Here is a 14,830-nt window from a genome sequence, read left to right on the forward strand (position 1 = left end):
TGGAAAGGACCATTAGAGGATGGGTCCAATGTGGTCATAAAGGGATGGAAACGGTCAGCAACAACACCCAGGTGGGCTGTGGAGTTTTAGAAAATTCTCAATTGCTCCAAAGGGGTTCAGAACCTATCCTCCACCGTATTACACCATCACCACCAGCAGCTTAAACCACTGATACAAGACGAGATGGATTTCATTTTTTTTTTTACATCAATTTCTGTTATATTGTTTTCAGTAATTCAGGTGACCCTTAACCTCCCTTAGTTACACTACAATAGGCATAAGCTGCTGGGGGCTGGAGTATCATGGGGCTTGACCTTATAATATAAAGCACTTTGAGGTAACCGTTGTTATGATTTGGCGCTATATACTAGAGCAGGGCGATATGGCCAAAAATATTTATCACGATATATATTTGAAAATTTGCGATAACGATATAACCGACGATATAATTGATGCGAGACAAAATACAACTCCACAACATTACTAGCGCAAAAAGACAACCTTCCATTTATTTTCACTTAAACAAGAAGCTGGTTTTTATGTACATTAAAGCTTTATAAAAATGTAACAGTGCAAATGCAAATTCCTTGCTGAAAGTTTAACCAAAAGGCATTTCCAGTAGAAATGGGCTGACATATCCTGAGCATAACCATGTATAATATCCACTGAAGTTAAAAAGAGGTGCTTTGCAACATTAAACTGCAGTGTGCAGTACATATTTTTCGGACCATAAGGTGCACGGGATTATAAGGCACATTAAGCAAAACAAAGCAGTCAGATAAATCAAACTTTATTAAACTCATTCTTCTTGCTTCCTCCACTTCTGTACCATTGATTCATTAATGTTGAATTCTCTGGCAGCGGCTCTATTCCCATGTTGTTGCAGTATATTAATGACTAACCTCGTATTGTGGATGGATTATCTCAGTTGTTCTCCTGACTGAAGTTTGGTCCGTTTACAGCATCCTGCCATGCGATTGCATTTGTCTCTAACCATGAAGAACCTTCACGTTAACTTTTATAAGTGGAAAAGTGTTAGTGTTCGTCCTCCAGCTTCACTGTTTATGTTATGCTAACATAGCTGTGTCGCTAGCGATCACGTAGCACATAATTATATACCAGCTAGCCCAACTTCAGTAACCCTACAAACGTCACTGCTGTTTAGTTTCCTGTCTTCATTTATGTTGGAAGTGATAGCAGAGCTGTACGTTTGATTTTTTTCAGAAATCTCTCCGTCAGAACATGCAATATCATGCTTAGGTAACTAGCGAAACTAGCGAGCTAACTTCCGCTAGCTTCCTGCTAGCTTCTAACTCCGTTAAATGTAATAACTTTTGTTTTCATGGATGCCTGGAAGTTAAACTTTATAGTTACACCTGGTAAAGCAGCAATGCTGATCGTTTTATTAAAGATGAAAGAATTTAGACAGTTTTTAACTCTAAGTGATGCTGCAGTGTTGTTTGACCTGAAGCATACGGAGTTTAGGACCCAGATTACTCCCAGATTTAAGAGCATCTTAGTCCGACAAATACGACAATAACAACGGCCGCTTGCATGTTCTGCAAAAAAATGTGCTTTGTTGTGTATCTGACGGACAAACACCAAACCAGTTCCACATCACTGAAGTTGCACCATTTTTACAAACCAATTCTGGTTCATCTGTTTCACTCAACAATCGGCCATGTGCGTATGAAAACAAAGGCACTGCGCATGCGCGTTTTACTCCCATTCTATCGCGATATTTCATTTTCCTATCGTTGCCTAACATTATACCGGTATTACCGTGAACGGTATAATATGGCCCAGCCCTACTATATACATAAAATTGATTGAATTTGACTCAGCCTTTAGTGTAAATGGTTATAATCCCTGTTTTGTTTTGTTTTTTCATTTGTTTGTTTTTTTAATCCATTGATTTTACTTATCCAGAACTGTTTTATAGCTTTCCTTTTTTGGATTTTCAAGTGAAGTTGTGTGAGTTTAAAACAGAAGTGTTTAAAAAGTAACCTATCATCCTACTTGGAAGAAAGCACTTGTAGTTTTCAGTACCCCACATTGCTCACCACTGCCCTAATGTAAGCCTCATCATCCCCGGCACTGCTGAACTCAACAAATTGTATTTTAAGAACAGACCTACTTGGTGTCATGTTTTTGCAATAAAACACGATAAACAAACACTGATTAATGGTTGGAAATACCCCTACACTCTTGAGGCTGCTAATGTTTACACTGACCAGGCAGGGCTTTGAGATAATCTGGCATGATGTCATCTCAGACGGTACATTTTCCCACATTCACACTGAGTTAGATTGATGCCGCACATGTGCTCAACTCGCACGGCTGTGTTGTTCTACAGTAAGTTATATCAGCATATTAAAGGATGGCGAGCACAGCGGGGAGTAAGCTGACACCCACGAGCAGAGGTCCGGCAGTGAGGGAAGTCCCAGATAGCTGAAGCTCCGCACATGTGCTGTGATGAGAAACTCAGATGTAAAACTATTCCGCTCACTCATTTAAGAAAAAATAAAAATCAGATTTTATTGGTTGCTGTTTTGGACAAAAGTGCTTCCTCCTGTTTTTAAAATTCATGGTCATCTGTAGTAGTTTTTTTGTGTGGTGTTGTGTTGACAAGTTTCCCCCCGTCACCCCCCTCCCTTGTGAGGTTTTATAGCGACATTGTACTCAAGGAAAGCCTGTGCTTTTGACCTGAGACAGTCCATTTTAGACCATATGGTAATAAAATGGTAGCACTGAAGGTCCCCGCGGTCCAGTCTGCAAACTGCAGCCAAGTCAAAGGAAATCGCTGCTGTAAACAAAGAACAAGTTCTTGTTTTGTCTCCTGGTGATGTAGAATCTCTGGCCTTGCAAAGTTCACAGACGAGCCTTTGTTTCCAGGAGCAAAAAAAAAAAAATGTATTGGCCTTTGGTCACAGCAGTTGTTTTTGCAATATATGTGCTATTATGTGAACTGAGAAATGCATGGGCGGATAACATGTTCACATGAGTTTAAGATCCCTTGTGTCTTGGCCACACAGGGAAGGAATTTATTTTTTTCTTTTACATTTTAGCAACACAAGATTATTATCCCACACTATGCATTGTTGTTCAAGATTAATTGAATTCTAATTTTAGCACTTATCATAGTTTGGTCCTAAAAATATTGTAGCTATTGTGAATCTAAGTGTGCAGTGTTTTCTTTAACTGTAGACCAATAGACAAATGTTATTGCATGTGGGAGGAATTTCCAAGAGCTTTTTTGTCATTAAGACCTCCAGGGATCCCATTTCTTTAGCTGTACGCGTATCTCTTTCTCTTTTTTCCCCTTTTATATTTTTCCTCGCAGCTCCCAATAGTGCTCTTTTATGGCATTATTTTTGGCTGAGGTGGTGTATATATACAACAGCACACCAGACTCCACAGACTCGATTTAAGCATGTCTGAAGGCTGAGGCTGGTCACTTCATTGCTTTAACAGTGGTCAAAAATGGTTGAAAAAAAAAAAAACTGAAACAGGCTTAGGCCTAATGACAGATAATCCAGTTACAAACTTGTGGAGCTCGTCAAAAGGTTTGCTTTCCAGGTTGTGGTTTTGTGATGTGGATGGAACGTGAAGCGAGGAGGAAAAGTTTTTAGTTCAGCCTGTGTTTGCCACAGGCTTGCCCTCTGCTTTCACTCTGATTTGCACACTTTGATTTGAGGCTCTGTGGGCACAGCGGCCACTGGTTAGGATGTTGTGAGATGTCTTGTTGTTTCACTTTTTACTGGTGGTCTTGCATCTCAACATGGAGTTTATAGCTATTGTCACATCTGCCTGGAATGCATGGTAAAATAACTGACGAGGTAGCAGTGAGTAAATATATTAAGCTATTTGTGGACTCATCCTTTGTTGTTGTGTAACAAAGCATGAGTTATAGTAGAGTAGTAACATCTGTGTTTCAAGCAAGCATTTCCTTATTTTCTGTCATATATATTAAACAACAGTGGATGGCTTGAATCACACCAAGGCTTGAATGTGTGTTCTTCAAATGGCATGCAATTGCTAGGGTGAAATTGGTTGCAAAGTTATATACAGTGCTGCACTAATAAAATACCTTGTAATTGGTTTGGTTGCTAGCTGGTAGCCATGGTGGCCCCTCAAACTGCTTGCCAAGCAGCTGTAAAAATGTAAACATTGTGACATAAAACAGAAACACCGATCGACTGCCTTCAAATGAATAATTGGTTGGGAAGGCATTACTTTTATTTTGAAGGTGAGTGTTCTCTGTTTGTTGTTGGCATTGCACCTTTTCACATTTCAGTTTTGACGGTTAATGGTTAGTAAAGAGAGTAAATGGTGAGTGTTTGCAGACAAGTTGTCATCTTCCTTGCAAACTACAGGCAACCGTAGAAACCTTCTAGATCTTCTAGACTGCATCTGATCTCACCTGGTGACCAGTTAGGGAATAATATTTTACTCTAGCAATCAGCGGTTACTAGGGGGTCACCAACAGGTCTCTAGGCCTGTGAAACTGAGGCCTGGACATGTGTATCTGTGTCACTTCTCTCTAAGCCACAGGCCGCTAAAGGAAGAGGACTGGCAGATGCACAATGACTACAGCCTGGTGAGAGGGGTGACACCCAAGCAGCACTACCAGCCCACCCAAGGGAGCTACCAGCTTCAGTTTGCTATTCAGCAGTTGCAGCAACAGAGACTTAAGGCTCATCATCAATTTCTGGACCAGACCCGCTGCGGACATCAGGTAAGATGTATCATTTTCTTAGTAAAGAATGTTTGTTTTCATTTAGCATCTTGGATGCTAAACAAGTGCACTGCTCATTTTTCCATTGGTAGTATTTGCATTTCTATTTTTTCTTCTTTCTTTTTTTTAAATAAAAATAGCACAGACACTTGTCTGTTAACACAATAAGATTATTTTTCAGATTCTTTTCTTTGTTGGTTTTCAGTAATGGCACCATGTAGAACTTAACCTTAAGAACTTTTAACCCATAAAAACCTCAATATTTGTGTCTGTATAATTTATGTCCTTACCTAAGCTCTGCACTTTGCAAAATAGTGCAAAATGCACCCACGTTAAGAGAAGAGATTCCATGTTAGCCTCTGGAGAGCTATTTAGAGGTTCGCCTTCCAAACTGTCTAATAAAACAGTGTTTGGTGGAGACAGTAGCTTAATTCTAAAGACCAAAATGGAACAACTCTCTCCAATATCACATCATTTGAGTGAATGACTCTACTAGGCATATGGGAAGGTGAGTAGACAAGAAATTCTACTCTTGAGGGTACCAGCAAATCTTGACTTTTCAAATAGCTCCATTAGTTTTCCTATTTTAAGACAAATAAATTCGGAATATGATTTTCTTAGCAGTAGAAATGTAGCGGCAAAAAACCTTTTAGTTATGGCTAACAAGCCGTGACAGATGTGATTTGGCTGTTTTTACAGGGAGATTAGAAAGTTAGAAAGGCCTTAGCGTAGGAGTTTTTTGTTTTTCTTTGTTTGTTTTTTTTTTAATGTTTAGACTAAAAAAGAGTGGCTCTCGCTTTTAGCGCAGTGACTTTGAAAGGAGATCTCACCAAGAAGGAGGATGTATGTTTCCATTTTCCAGAGGATTTGGTGGACTGAATCTATGGATTGAGAGAAATGGAGACAGGACAGTGCCATGGGACAGCTTAAAGGCTGGAATGACTGGATGCGCCCAATTTTTTCCGAGTACTGGAGTTGGCCTCACGTCATTGTTTCTCATCTTGGTTGGAACTTAATTAATGCAATTGAGGTGATATTTCTTTTGGCTTGGTCGGCAGCCTTACGTAAGGCACTTTATGATTCCTTCTCTGTTCCGTTCATCTCTTCTCGTACTTTAAACACATTTAACCACGTTTGTCTTATCTGTGACATGCTCCACCATAATTCAGCCATATAGCGGCATGAATATGTCTTACAATTTCAAATCCCTTGTGCCTTTAAGGACTTTATGTGTACAGAGCAGTACAAAGAGTCAGAAGACAGAGCTTTTTTGTTGTTCACCCTCTTAAACTGAGGTAATAGGAGGGCTGACTCTAGATATGGTTGTCTCACCATCAAGTCAGGCAACCCTCCCTAAAATCTTGGCTATCCCACCCCATTCATTCCCTTCTCCCCAGCTGTCATGGCAATGTGTGCCACTGCTTAGCTCTTAGGCAAAATCGTTTTGCATGGTATAGACCTTAATCTGCCAAGGAATTTGTCAGTGACTTGATTTCATTCTTTAGTGCCATTAGATAGGGGTTTTGATCTTTTTGATACAAATGTATTTTATCTCAAATTCTTGGATTTCCTGGCCTTGGGAGAAAGTTACCAATACTTTTTGATAATATAAATACACAAAAGGATGTTCTTAGTCGAATGTGGGTGCTCGTGTGCATACACGTTCTTCAGTGTGAGAGAAAGAGACAGGGGTCTGTTCCGGCACTCCAGTCCACGTTCCAGTTACTGGGTGCAGACTGCACGGCTCCTCCACAGGATTGGCCCGGGGCCACCTGGCAGCCAAAGAAAGGTGCCCTTCCTGGCCCCGCTCAAGCTGAATTGTGGCCATAGGCCTTGCAACCAGGAAACTTAGCTTCTCATTTATCAACACAGAAATTACATCAGATATTCCCTGTCGGCCCTTTGAACGGCCACACTGTGAAACTGGAAAACCATTAGCTCGTTAGATAGCCGTATAAAGCTGCAGAGAAAATAGCGTGGACGTGAGATGTGGAAGGAATGTATGCGAGCATTCCCCGGCATTGCAAGGACAGAATGAAATGTGGCTCTAAAATATTATGTCAGAAAGACAACAGCATTTTCCCTCTTCACAAGCCTTTGAAGAGATCTTGTATAAACAAATAAATAATGTGAAGAATTTGCTTTTCACTGGAGCCAGCTGCGAAAAAATGTCGAGCTTGTTTTGATACCGGATGGCATTTCATTAATATCTGCACTAATTTATGTCAGGCACTTTGATATTTCACCTTAATGACCAAAGGCCACATTTTTTTCCATGACTCACCCATTCCAAATTTGCTCCAACTTCCTTAGGCCTTTTTTGGGAGGGAGTTTGATTTTTATTTTGTCCTAAACAGTTCACTACACACATGTGAGGAACAATCCGCATGTCAGTCTGTGGCACATTTAACCAACCGAGGGAGAGTTGTTTTTCTTTTACTTGGCCTTTTGAATTTTGTGATGAAGCAAATGGCCCAACAGTGATCTACCGCTACATGATGCCAAACAATTAAAATGAAACGTTTATTAAGGTTAAAATAAACAGGGAGAAAAGGCTGAGATATTTTAAATTACACAAGAGGTGGACTGAACATCAGCGGCAACACGTCTGATGAATGATGGAATGAGGATTTGAGGTCAGGAGAGATGTACTACAGTGATTGTCTATAGCCGTCTGTAAAACACAGCAGAGGCTCTGTCTTGGTTTTGTGGCTCCATTACACCCATTGGTGTTGGAGATTTTGTCAAAACTGACTACAAGGACTACATTTAAACATGTTAAAGAATGAAGGCAGTCTTACCAAATATTGATGTTCAAGCTTGTTAGAATTGAACCAAGTCTGTTTTTACATTATACATTATATTATATATGTGTATAACATGTAAGTTTACACATGTTTCAATAAATCACTGCACCCATTTCTCAGTTTCAAATGAGAGGTGGCTCAGTACATGAGGGAACATACTGTATATGTTTTGTTTCTTTTGCAGCTTTGTATACAGCCTGCGGTTGTACACAGTTAATGTCTTGACCAAGTATGTTTCAAATTACACATCAAATTTGAAACTTTGAAACTGGATTTATATTTCAGTTAAGATCTTTGTAACATGTTTATGTTCTCTCAAAAGCTGAGTTTTACAAAAGCTTGCTCGTTTTTAGGGTTAGTAATCACTCCACAGCCACCATCACTGGTCCAGTATCATTTTAAACCATTGAAGCCACAACTGTATGCTCCATGTTAACCTCTCTCAGCTAGTTATTGAAAATCCTTTGAATTCCTTAAAGCAAACTATAATATCACTAGATTTACCAGTGAGTAGTCATCCTTTGTAGTTGCTCTTATTGTACTGTACTCTGCCCAAAGTTTAAATTAAAGGTCTCAAACCTCTTTGCTTTGTTGGTTAAGTTTCAAAGTAGCTTGATTATTGTAGTAGTTTGATATTGCCCATAAGTAACCGACTTTTGTTTTCTTTTTGGTTTCACAGGCTCAATTTCCAGACCAGACACCACATAGCCAGGCTCTCACAAAATCATCCAGCTGCCCTCCTTCCAGCTTTCACACTCTGCCCAATCAAAGCCATGGCCTAAGCCATGTCCAGACCTGTGTTAGCCCAGCTCTTGCTCCAAAGCCACCCAGCGGTGCCCGAGAGGGACAAGTCAGGAGAACGACTGCAAAGCGTCTCGTCAAGTAAGACAAATGTTGGCTCTGGATCACTCTGTTTATTAACCATATGACAGTTATAGAGCATTGTTAAGTTAAATGAAGCCAAGGTCATCTGAACCTCTACTGACATCACCCGACAGAGGTAAATGTCTGAATGTGAAGGTACGTCACAGCTGGACTGGTCATTAAATGATCGAGCGAGTGGGTGTCAGTGGTCCTGCCTACTGTCCGCTCTGCTCAGAAAGCTTCTTCACAGAAACTAAGTGCAGTATTTAACAGCAATGAAGAAGAGTGAAGCGGACTATCTCCATTTTTTTGCTACACGTGAGAAAGGGCAAGATCGGACAACGTCCCAGCCTCCTTCGCCCTATTACACTTCCCATAGTTCATATGTGAAAACTGCTCATTTAATTTATCGCAGACATAGTGCAGTGTGGTGGCAGGCCCTCCACCACCCCCCCGCTTGTGGAATGAGACAGAGTTCATGGGATTGGTGAGCTCAACAGGACATGGCTAATGCTAATGAGAGTTCGAATATGCGTGTAGTGGAGTGCTCCCAGTCTTTTGGCCGCAGGGTGTATCTACCCGTTCAGTAAACAACCTCATCACAGGCCTGATTTCTGCCTGAACCGTAAACAAAACGTGGTTCAGTGAAAGGGCCTGGACTCGGAGCGCCGTTTAAATCCTGTTTGGTTTGGAGATAAGCTGAAGACTGCATAAGGAAAAATAAAAGGAAAGCAGTGAAGCCGGGCTGAACTGCCAGCTATTTTCCTCACTTATTTTATGACTTTATTACTGCAACATCTGGCAAAATTACCCAACAACAGCAAACCTTTGTGATCGGCGCTGACTGTTTGTTTAAAGTAGGTTGTTGCAGCGGTGAACTGCTCTTCACACTTATTTAATGTTTAAGAGGAAAGGATACCGCTGGACTGGAACACGGGCTGTTTTTGTAGTATTCCGGGTAAGCCCTTACAGTGTGTGAATTACCCCAGAGTCCCAACAGTGCATTTCTCTGTTTGACTTAATTCATTCATTGCAAGTTTGCAGGCCTGCTGATGCCGCAACCGAGCAGAGCCCTGGCTCTGCTGACGTGTTACATCCAGTCATCTGACTGGACTGGACAAACTGTACCTGGCAAGAAAATAGTTAAGAGGGCAGTGCCGTGGTGTAGGGGTTGTATAGAATAGGTTAGCGAGGCCATGTAGGTGCCGTGTTTGCTCGTGTGTGTGCATGTGTGTCTTCCTGGCAGTGGTTGTGTTTACCCTCTGCATGTGGAATTCCTGAGCCCCCTCACACTCTTCTCTGTCCTGCATTTTTGCGGTCGACTAGTGTGACAGTGGAGAGTGTGGGAAAAACGGAAGCTTCAGGACCAAAAATGCGCTGATGGAAACAATGAAGAGAAAGAATAAAGAGAGGAGAAAAGAAAGAATGACAGAAGAGAAAAAAAAAAGGTTAACTCTGTCCAGGAGAACGGAGATGATTGTTTGCAGAAAACGGTGGGATAATAAGTTGCTTCCCTTTATTTCCAGCCCACATTTTAGGGGCAACTTAATACCCCTGTTATTGAGGCACATCTGAAACACATCCCAGTATAGGCTTAAGCCCCTCCAGCTTATAATAGTATCACTGTGCTGGATGTGTTCAAGCAGTTCAAGGTTATCCACCTTGAACACCTTCCTCCAGCCAACTGTAAAACTGTTGTTCGATATAAATACACCAGCACTGGCTTTGGCTGGTTTCCCCACCGCTGATGATCATCGACAGCTTTTAGTTAAATCTATTGATCAGAATGAGATTTGCATTTTTGAACATTTGTGATCCAATTTGATCCAACCAAATAGTTTCCTTCAAGTAAAAGTTTATTGGGGTTGTTTTTTTGGTCCCAAAGTTGGAAATGTTATCCACCGAGCGGGCAAGGTGACTGTGTAAAGTCACTTTTAAGTAAAGCTGAACGGAGACTGGTGCACTCTCATGAATGACAGTGCCTTTGATTTTAAGCTCAGCTAACACACTTGAAGCAAATGTGCAGCTTGTTGGTATCACACTCAACAGGGCAGGGCTCTGTCTGCTCTATCAACATACCACAGCTGCCAACTCGAGGGGCTGCAAGAGCTCAAAGTGGTATGACTTCAGTGAAGGCTTTGAAAGGAGCAATTTGTAACACAAATAAATGAGCCTGTTTGGTATTTTGTTTGCAAGGTTTGGTTAGTCGCAGCTGTAACTACGGAAACCCAGGCTGTCGTGTGGCATTACTAATAGGGTGACAATTACAGCAGCACCATTAATGTCAGCCTAGCTGCTGCTTTCACTCCCTATTAATCAGCCACAACAGTAGTTATTTTCACGGGATACTGTATACACACAGAAGCTGCCAAACGTGTGTTTATGGTTAAACTTTATCCCCTTTGGTCAGTTTGAGTAACATTAAGTCACGCTAACTACCTGAGCGCACCGAAAAGTAAAGCCGCACATCTGCTGTGTTTACATAAGAACTTCAGCTCTGTGAGAATAGCGCGAAATTTTCGGCACTGGGTCATGTGTCATGTGCGCACACTGCAAGTTCAGAGTCGGTTCTCACCAGCAGTGTTTCTGGCTGCTGTCTGACTCTTGAAGTGACAGAGTGAGACTGTTGACAAAGAAAGTGATGTGAAGAACCCAGAGGTCAAGTTTTTTTTTTTTTTCGCCCCCCTGAATATGAAAGGGGTTTCTTCCTGTTGAGTTATGCCTCGCTTAAAGTGGGCCAGTTCTATTTGTGGTTGTGTAATGGTATGAAAGAACAACTGTGCAGCCCCTTACAAGGAGGCAGTGTGTACCCTCATTACCTTATTAATGCTCTTTTGGCAAGCTGCTGTCCTGGGGCGAGAGGTTAATGCCAGCTAAGCTTTATTTATTGTTCCCTCTAAAAAATGGTTAGCAGATTTAATGTATAAGGTTGCAGACACGTCTGCTCCTGCTTTATGCTTCAGTAGCTCTTATAATGATTTTCTGTTTGAAAATGTTATGTTTGCAGCCGGATTATGTGAAAAGGGCAGTGCAATTCCTTGTTTACGGTCGTCAGACTGTATGTATGACGCATTGTAAGAATTCTGGGCTCTGCCTCCGTGTTCCTTTTCTCTCTGTAATCTTTGCTCATAGTCGACATAGTCCCTAATCACTACAGTGTTCTTGCCAGTGTGACAATCACATCACCAAGGACAAGGAGAAGGAATTTCTCCCTTTCGTGTCACAATAGCTCCTGTGAGGCACTCAGTAAACACTTAGCCTCACCAACCTCCAGTGACTGCACACAAAGAGCAACTGTTAGATGCTGACTTCACTTTTCTTATGACAGAAGGTGGCTTGTCAGGCATTTTATACACAAATGAGTCTTAAAAAGCAGAAAAGTGTCTTGGTTAGGATGACATGAGCTGCGAGGATCAGAACATGTAGCCTCTCTGACCAATAGATACTAATTACCCAAGTGATACTGTAGTTATTATGACATTTTATTTCATTTATAGTATAGTATCAAGCGATATTAACGATTTGCAATCTATTGGTATCTGCTTTTCTAATAACCAATAAATGATGGTTAAAAAAGTAAAGAGGAGACAGGAGAAACACCCTTCAACTATATTATAAATGTTGGCATTGCATAGCTTGCAATCTGCAGCTTCCTTGTTGGAAACGCACTGCTTGGAATGCCACAACACAACCAGCTGATCTGAGCAGAGCCTGGCAGATCATAAATGAGTACACAAATAATTACACTTAAAACATTTAAGGGCATCTGTTTTTTGTTTCATGTGTTTAAAAGAAAGAAAAATATCAGCTCATATGTCGAATCTCCAAATATCTGTATCAGTTATTAAACTACTATAGAAAAATACCACACTCCACCAGGTTCTGCTCCGAAATATTTCAGTGTTGGCATTTATCTTCTTGGCACAATTTGAATTACCACAAAGGCTGTTTGGAGTACTTTGGCATGTGTGTACATGTATATGTGCGTCTCTTTAAGAGGACAGATTTTGTCCCTGTGGATAGCACTGCAGTCCACATTATACCTGGATTTGTGGTGGCAAACATACAGCCCGTGGGCTATAACCGGCCCATTAAAGGGTCCCATTCGCCCCACTGGAAGGCTTTAATATCAATGAAATCCACGGTTTACTACACAGCAGTGAAAATCTGTGCAACATTAAGGGCATTTCTAGATCTTTAAAAATTGTTTAAATAATAAATAACGCTGCTATGTTAATGAGATTGGGCTGTGCGTGATCCATGAAGTAGATTGATTTGGATGAACTCTAGATGAACTACGATGGGAAAAGGTCTTTTAGCTTTAGGGAAGGAATTGTCAGCGATCCTTTGGTACTCCTGCTTCCAGCACTCTTTCATTCAGTACTCACAGCTTTTGCAGCACACATTTTTGAGCTCTGGCTTAACACACCTTTATAGCTTTGTGACTCTGTCTTGAACAGTTGCAAAATGATAATATTTTGAATAAAAGTTGGGGGGGGGAAAGAAAACTCTTTTGCAATGGCAAAATGTATAAAAAACCTTTCTCTGTAATAGTCGTAGATACAGAGGGTGTCTCCAGGAAACACACAGGGTGAAAACCAAACATGCTACAGTATTGCAGCTGGAAACAATCACACACGCTGAAAACCAGTTTTCTTTATATATTTAGTTTGATATTTTGCTAAAAGCAGAACATTGGCATGAGACATGTGATGTGTACCACAGCTTGGATGAGCGCTGCAGAGACGAATTTGGCCTTTGCAGTGCAGTTCATCTTTGCATAACTCCTCTGGGAATGATAATTTTTGGTCTTCACGGATTTTTGTCCTGTGTCTGATTAACAGGCAGATGTCCTCAGAGAGTTCAGCCAGTGGAACCGTTGCCAGCAGCAAGCAGGTGGTCTACGAGGCCATCTGCAGTAAAACAGGTGGGTTTAATGTTGCAGTTTCACATATTATGCTTAGTGCTCTGCTGTAGTCCTCAGGCAGGAGTGAAGTTATGCCCACTCTATGCCAGTGTTAGTGATTACAGCTAGGCATAGTGGACATTCCCCATGGAGGTCTGACTAACACCACATGATATTTTTACCCACCTCCTGCTCGTTCAGTCGTGTGCAGGATCCGTAAATGTTTTCGACACACTGTAAGAAAGTAAATAAATAGATACATACATACATAAAGGCATTGTTAAGTGATTAATTAATTACAACCCTGTTAGAGGAGTGAGGCTCTATTAATTAGGTCTTACAGTGATTTGTGCCCCATTAAGAGTTTGTGCCAAAAAGAGTTAAAGCAGCCAGAGCTGGAAGAGCAAAAGCAAAATTTCCATTGCAGTCATTTTCTGTTTGAAGAAGACCTAGCATGCCGTTTGCCAGCTCCATGTTTTTTGCTTCTTGTGCTTTACTAGAGAAGTTTTGCACCAGTAACTGTTCAAAATAGTTCTTATTTATCTTATACTGGGTCTTGGTGCAGGCCCTGAGTTCATGCTCCATCTGAAACAAGCTGATTTAGCTCCTCCGCCTTAAAGGCCGCTGTCCCTTTAAATTGAATCAAAATCAAATCAAATTTATTCACAGGACAAGTCAAGACATAAAACATAACCAGAATACTTTTCTCTTACGTGTTTAGTAAATACTATAATGTCATTATTTGAAACTTTTTCTGTGTGACAGTGTATAACAGAAGATAAGGTAAAGCATAAAAGGTCCTCTGTAGTTGTACAGTCCTGTGCAAAAGTCTTGCATCACCCTTCATTTCTTTCTATTTTTCCAGGAAAATGTCGTTTTTTGAAACCTGTGCAAACATACATACTCTATTTGTATGTTGGCTGGTTCTGTTCTCTGTTAAGATGACCCCACAGTGTTTATAATGTCGAGGTCCAGGCTTTGGGGAGGTCAATCCATGATAGTGTTTCATTATGTGTTTTTCTATCCAGGTATGCTTTTACTGCTTTGGCAGTGTGTTTAGGATCATTGCCATGCTGAAAAATGAAGCTGTTGCCAAACAGATATTTTCCCTGTGGTATTACTAGTGAATCAAAATCTCATGGTACTTTCATGTGTTTGCATTTTTGTATTAGTGCTGACACCATGACCGTGACAGAGCCTCCGCCATGTTTTACAGATGGCTGTGAATACTCACTGTTGTACCTCTGTCCTTTGTACAAAAGAAATTGAAATTTGGATTCGTCACTTCATCCGATTTGTTGCCAGATGCAGCTCTCAGGTCTTGTGTCAGGTCTTTGCTCTGACTTTTTTCTTATTTCTTAAGGACTTGACTTTCACAAACTGTTCATCTACTGTGGATAGTTTTTTTAAGCCTGCCACTTCTTCTTTTGGCCTCCTCTTGTTCAGTCTCCTCAACTTTTTTAAAGATGCTGTACATGCAGCGCTCACATATGCCACGTTTTGGTTAATAGCAAA

At 40.9% G+C, this 14,830-nt stretch overlaps 1 protein-coding gene across 6 annotated transcripts in view; it reads left to right on the forward strand.

Moving 5' to 3' along the window:
• Positions 1-14,830, forward strand: part of ttll5 (tubulin tyrosine ligase-like family, member 5) — a 63,496-nt gene that overhangs the window by 35,226 nt on the left and 13,440 nt on the right. For 5 of the 6 annotated variants that reach the window (XM_080293870.1, XM_080293873.1, XM_080293869.1 and 2 more), the window contains 3 exons: positions 4,549-4,738; positions 8,225-8,427; positions 13,254-13,336. In XM_080293870.1, coding sequence (XP_080149996.1) covers positions 4,549-4,738; positions 8,225-8,427; positions 13,254-13,336 — 476 coding nt within the window. The remainder of the gene's footprint in view (positions 1-4,548; positions 4,739-8,224; positions 8,428-13,253; positions 13,337-14,830) is intronic. The other variant, XM_080293872.1, reaches the window with a different exon arrangement.

Source organism: Astatotilapia calliptera, chromosome 19 (genome assembly GCF_964374335.1).
Source record: "Astatotilapia calliptera chromosome 19, fAstCal68.1, whole genome shotgun sequence".
Taxonomy (NCBI): Eukaryota; Metazoa; Chordata; class Actinopteri; order Cichliformes; family Cichlidae; genus Astatotilapia; species Astatotilapia calliptera.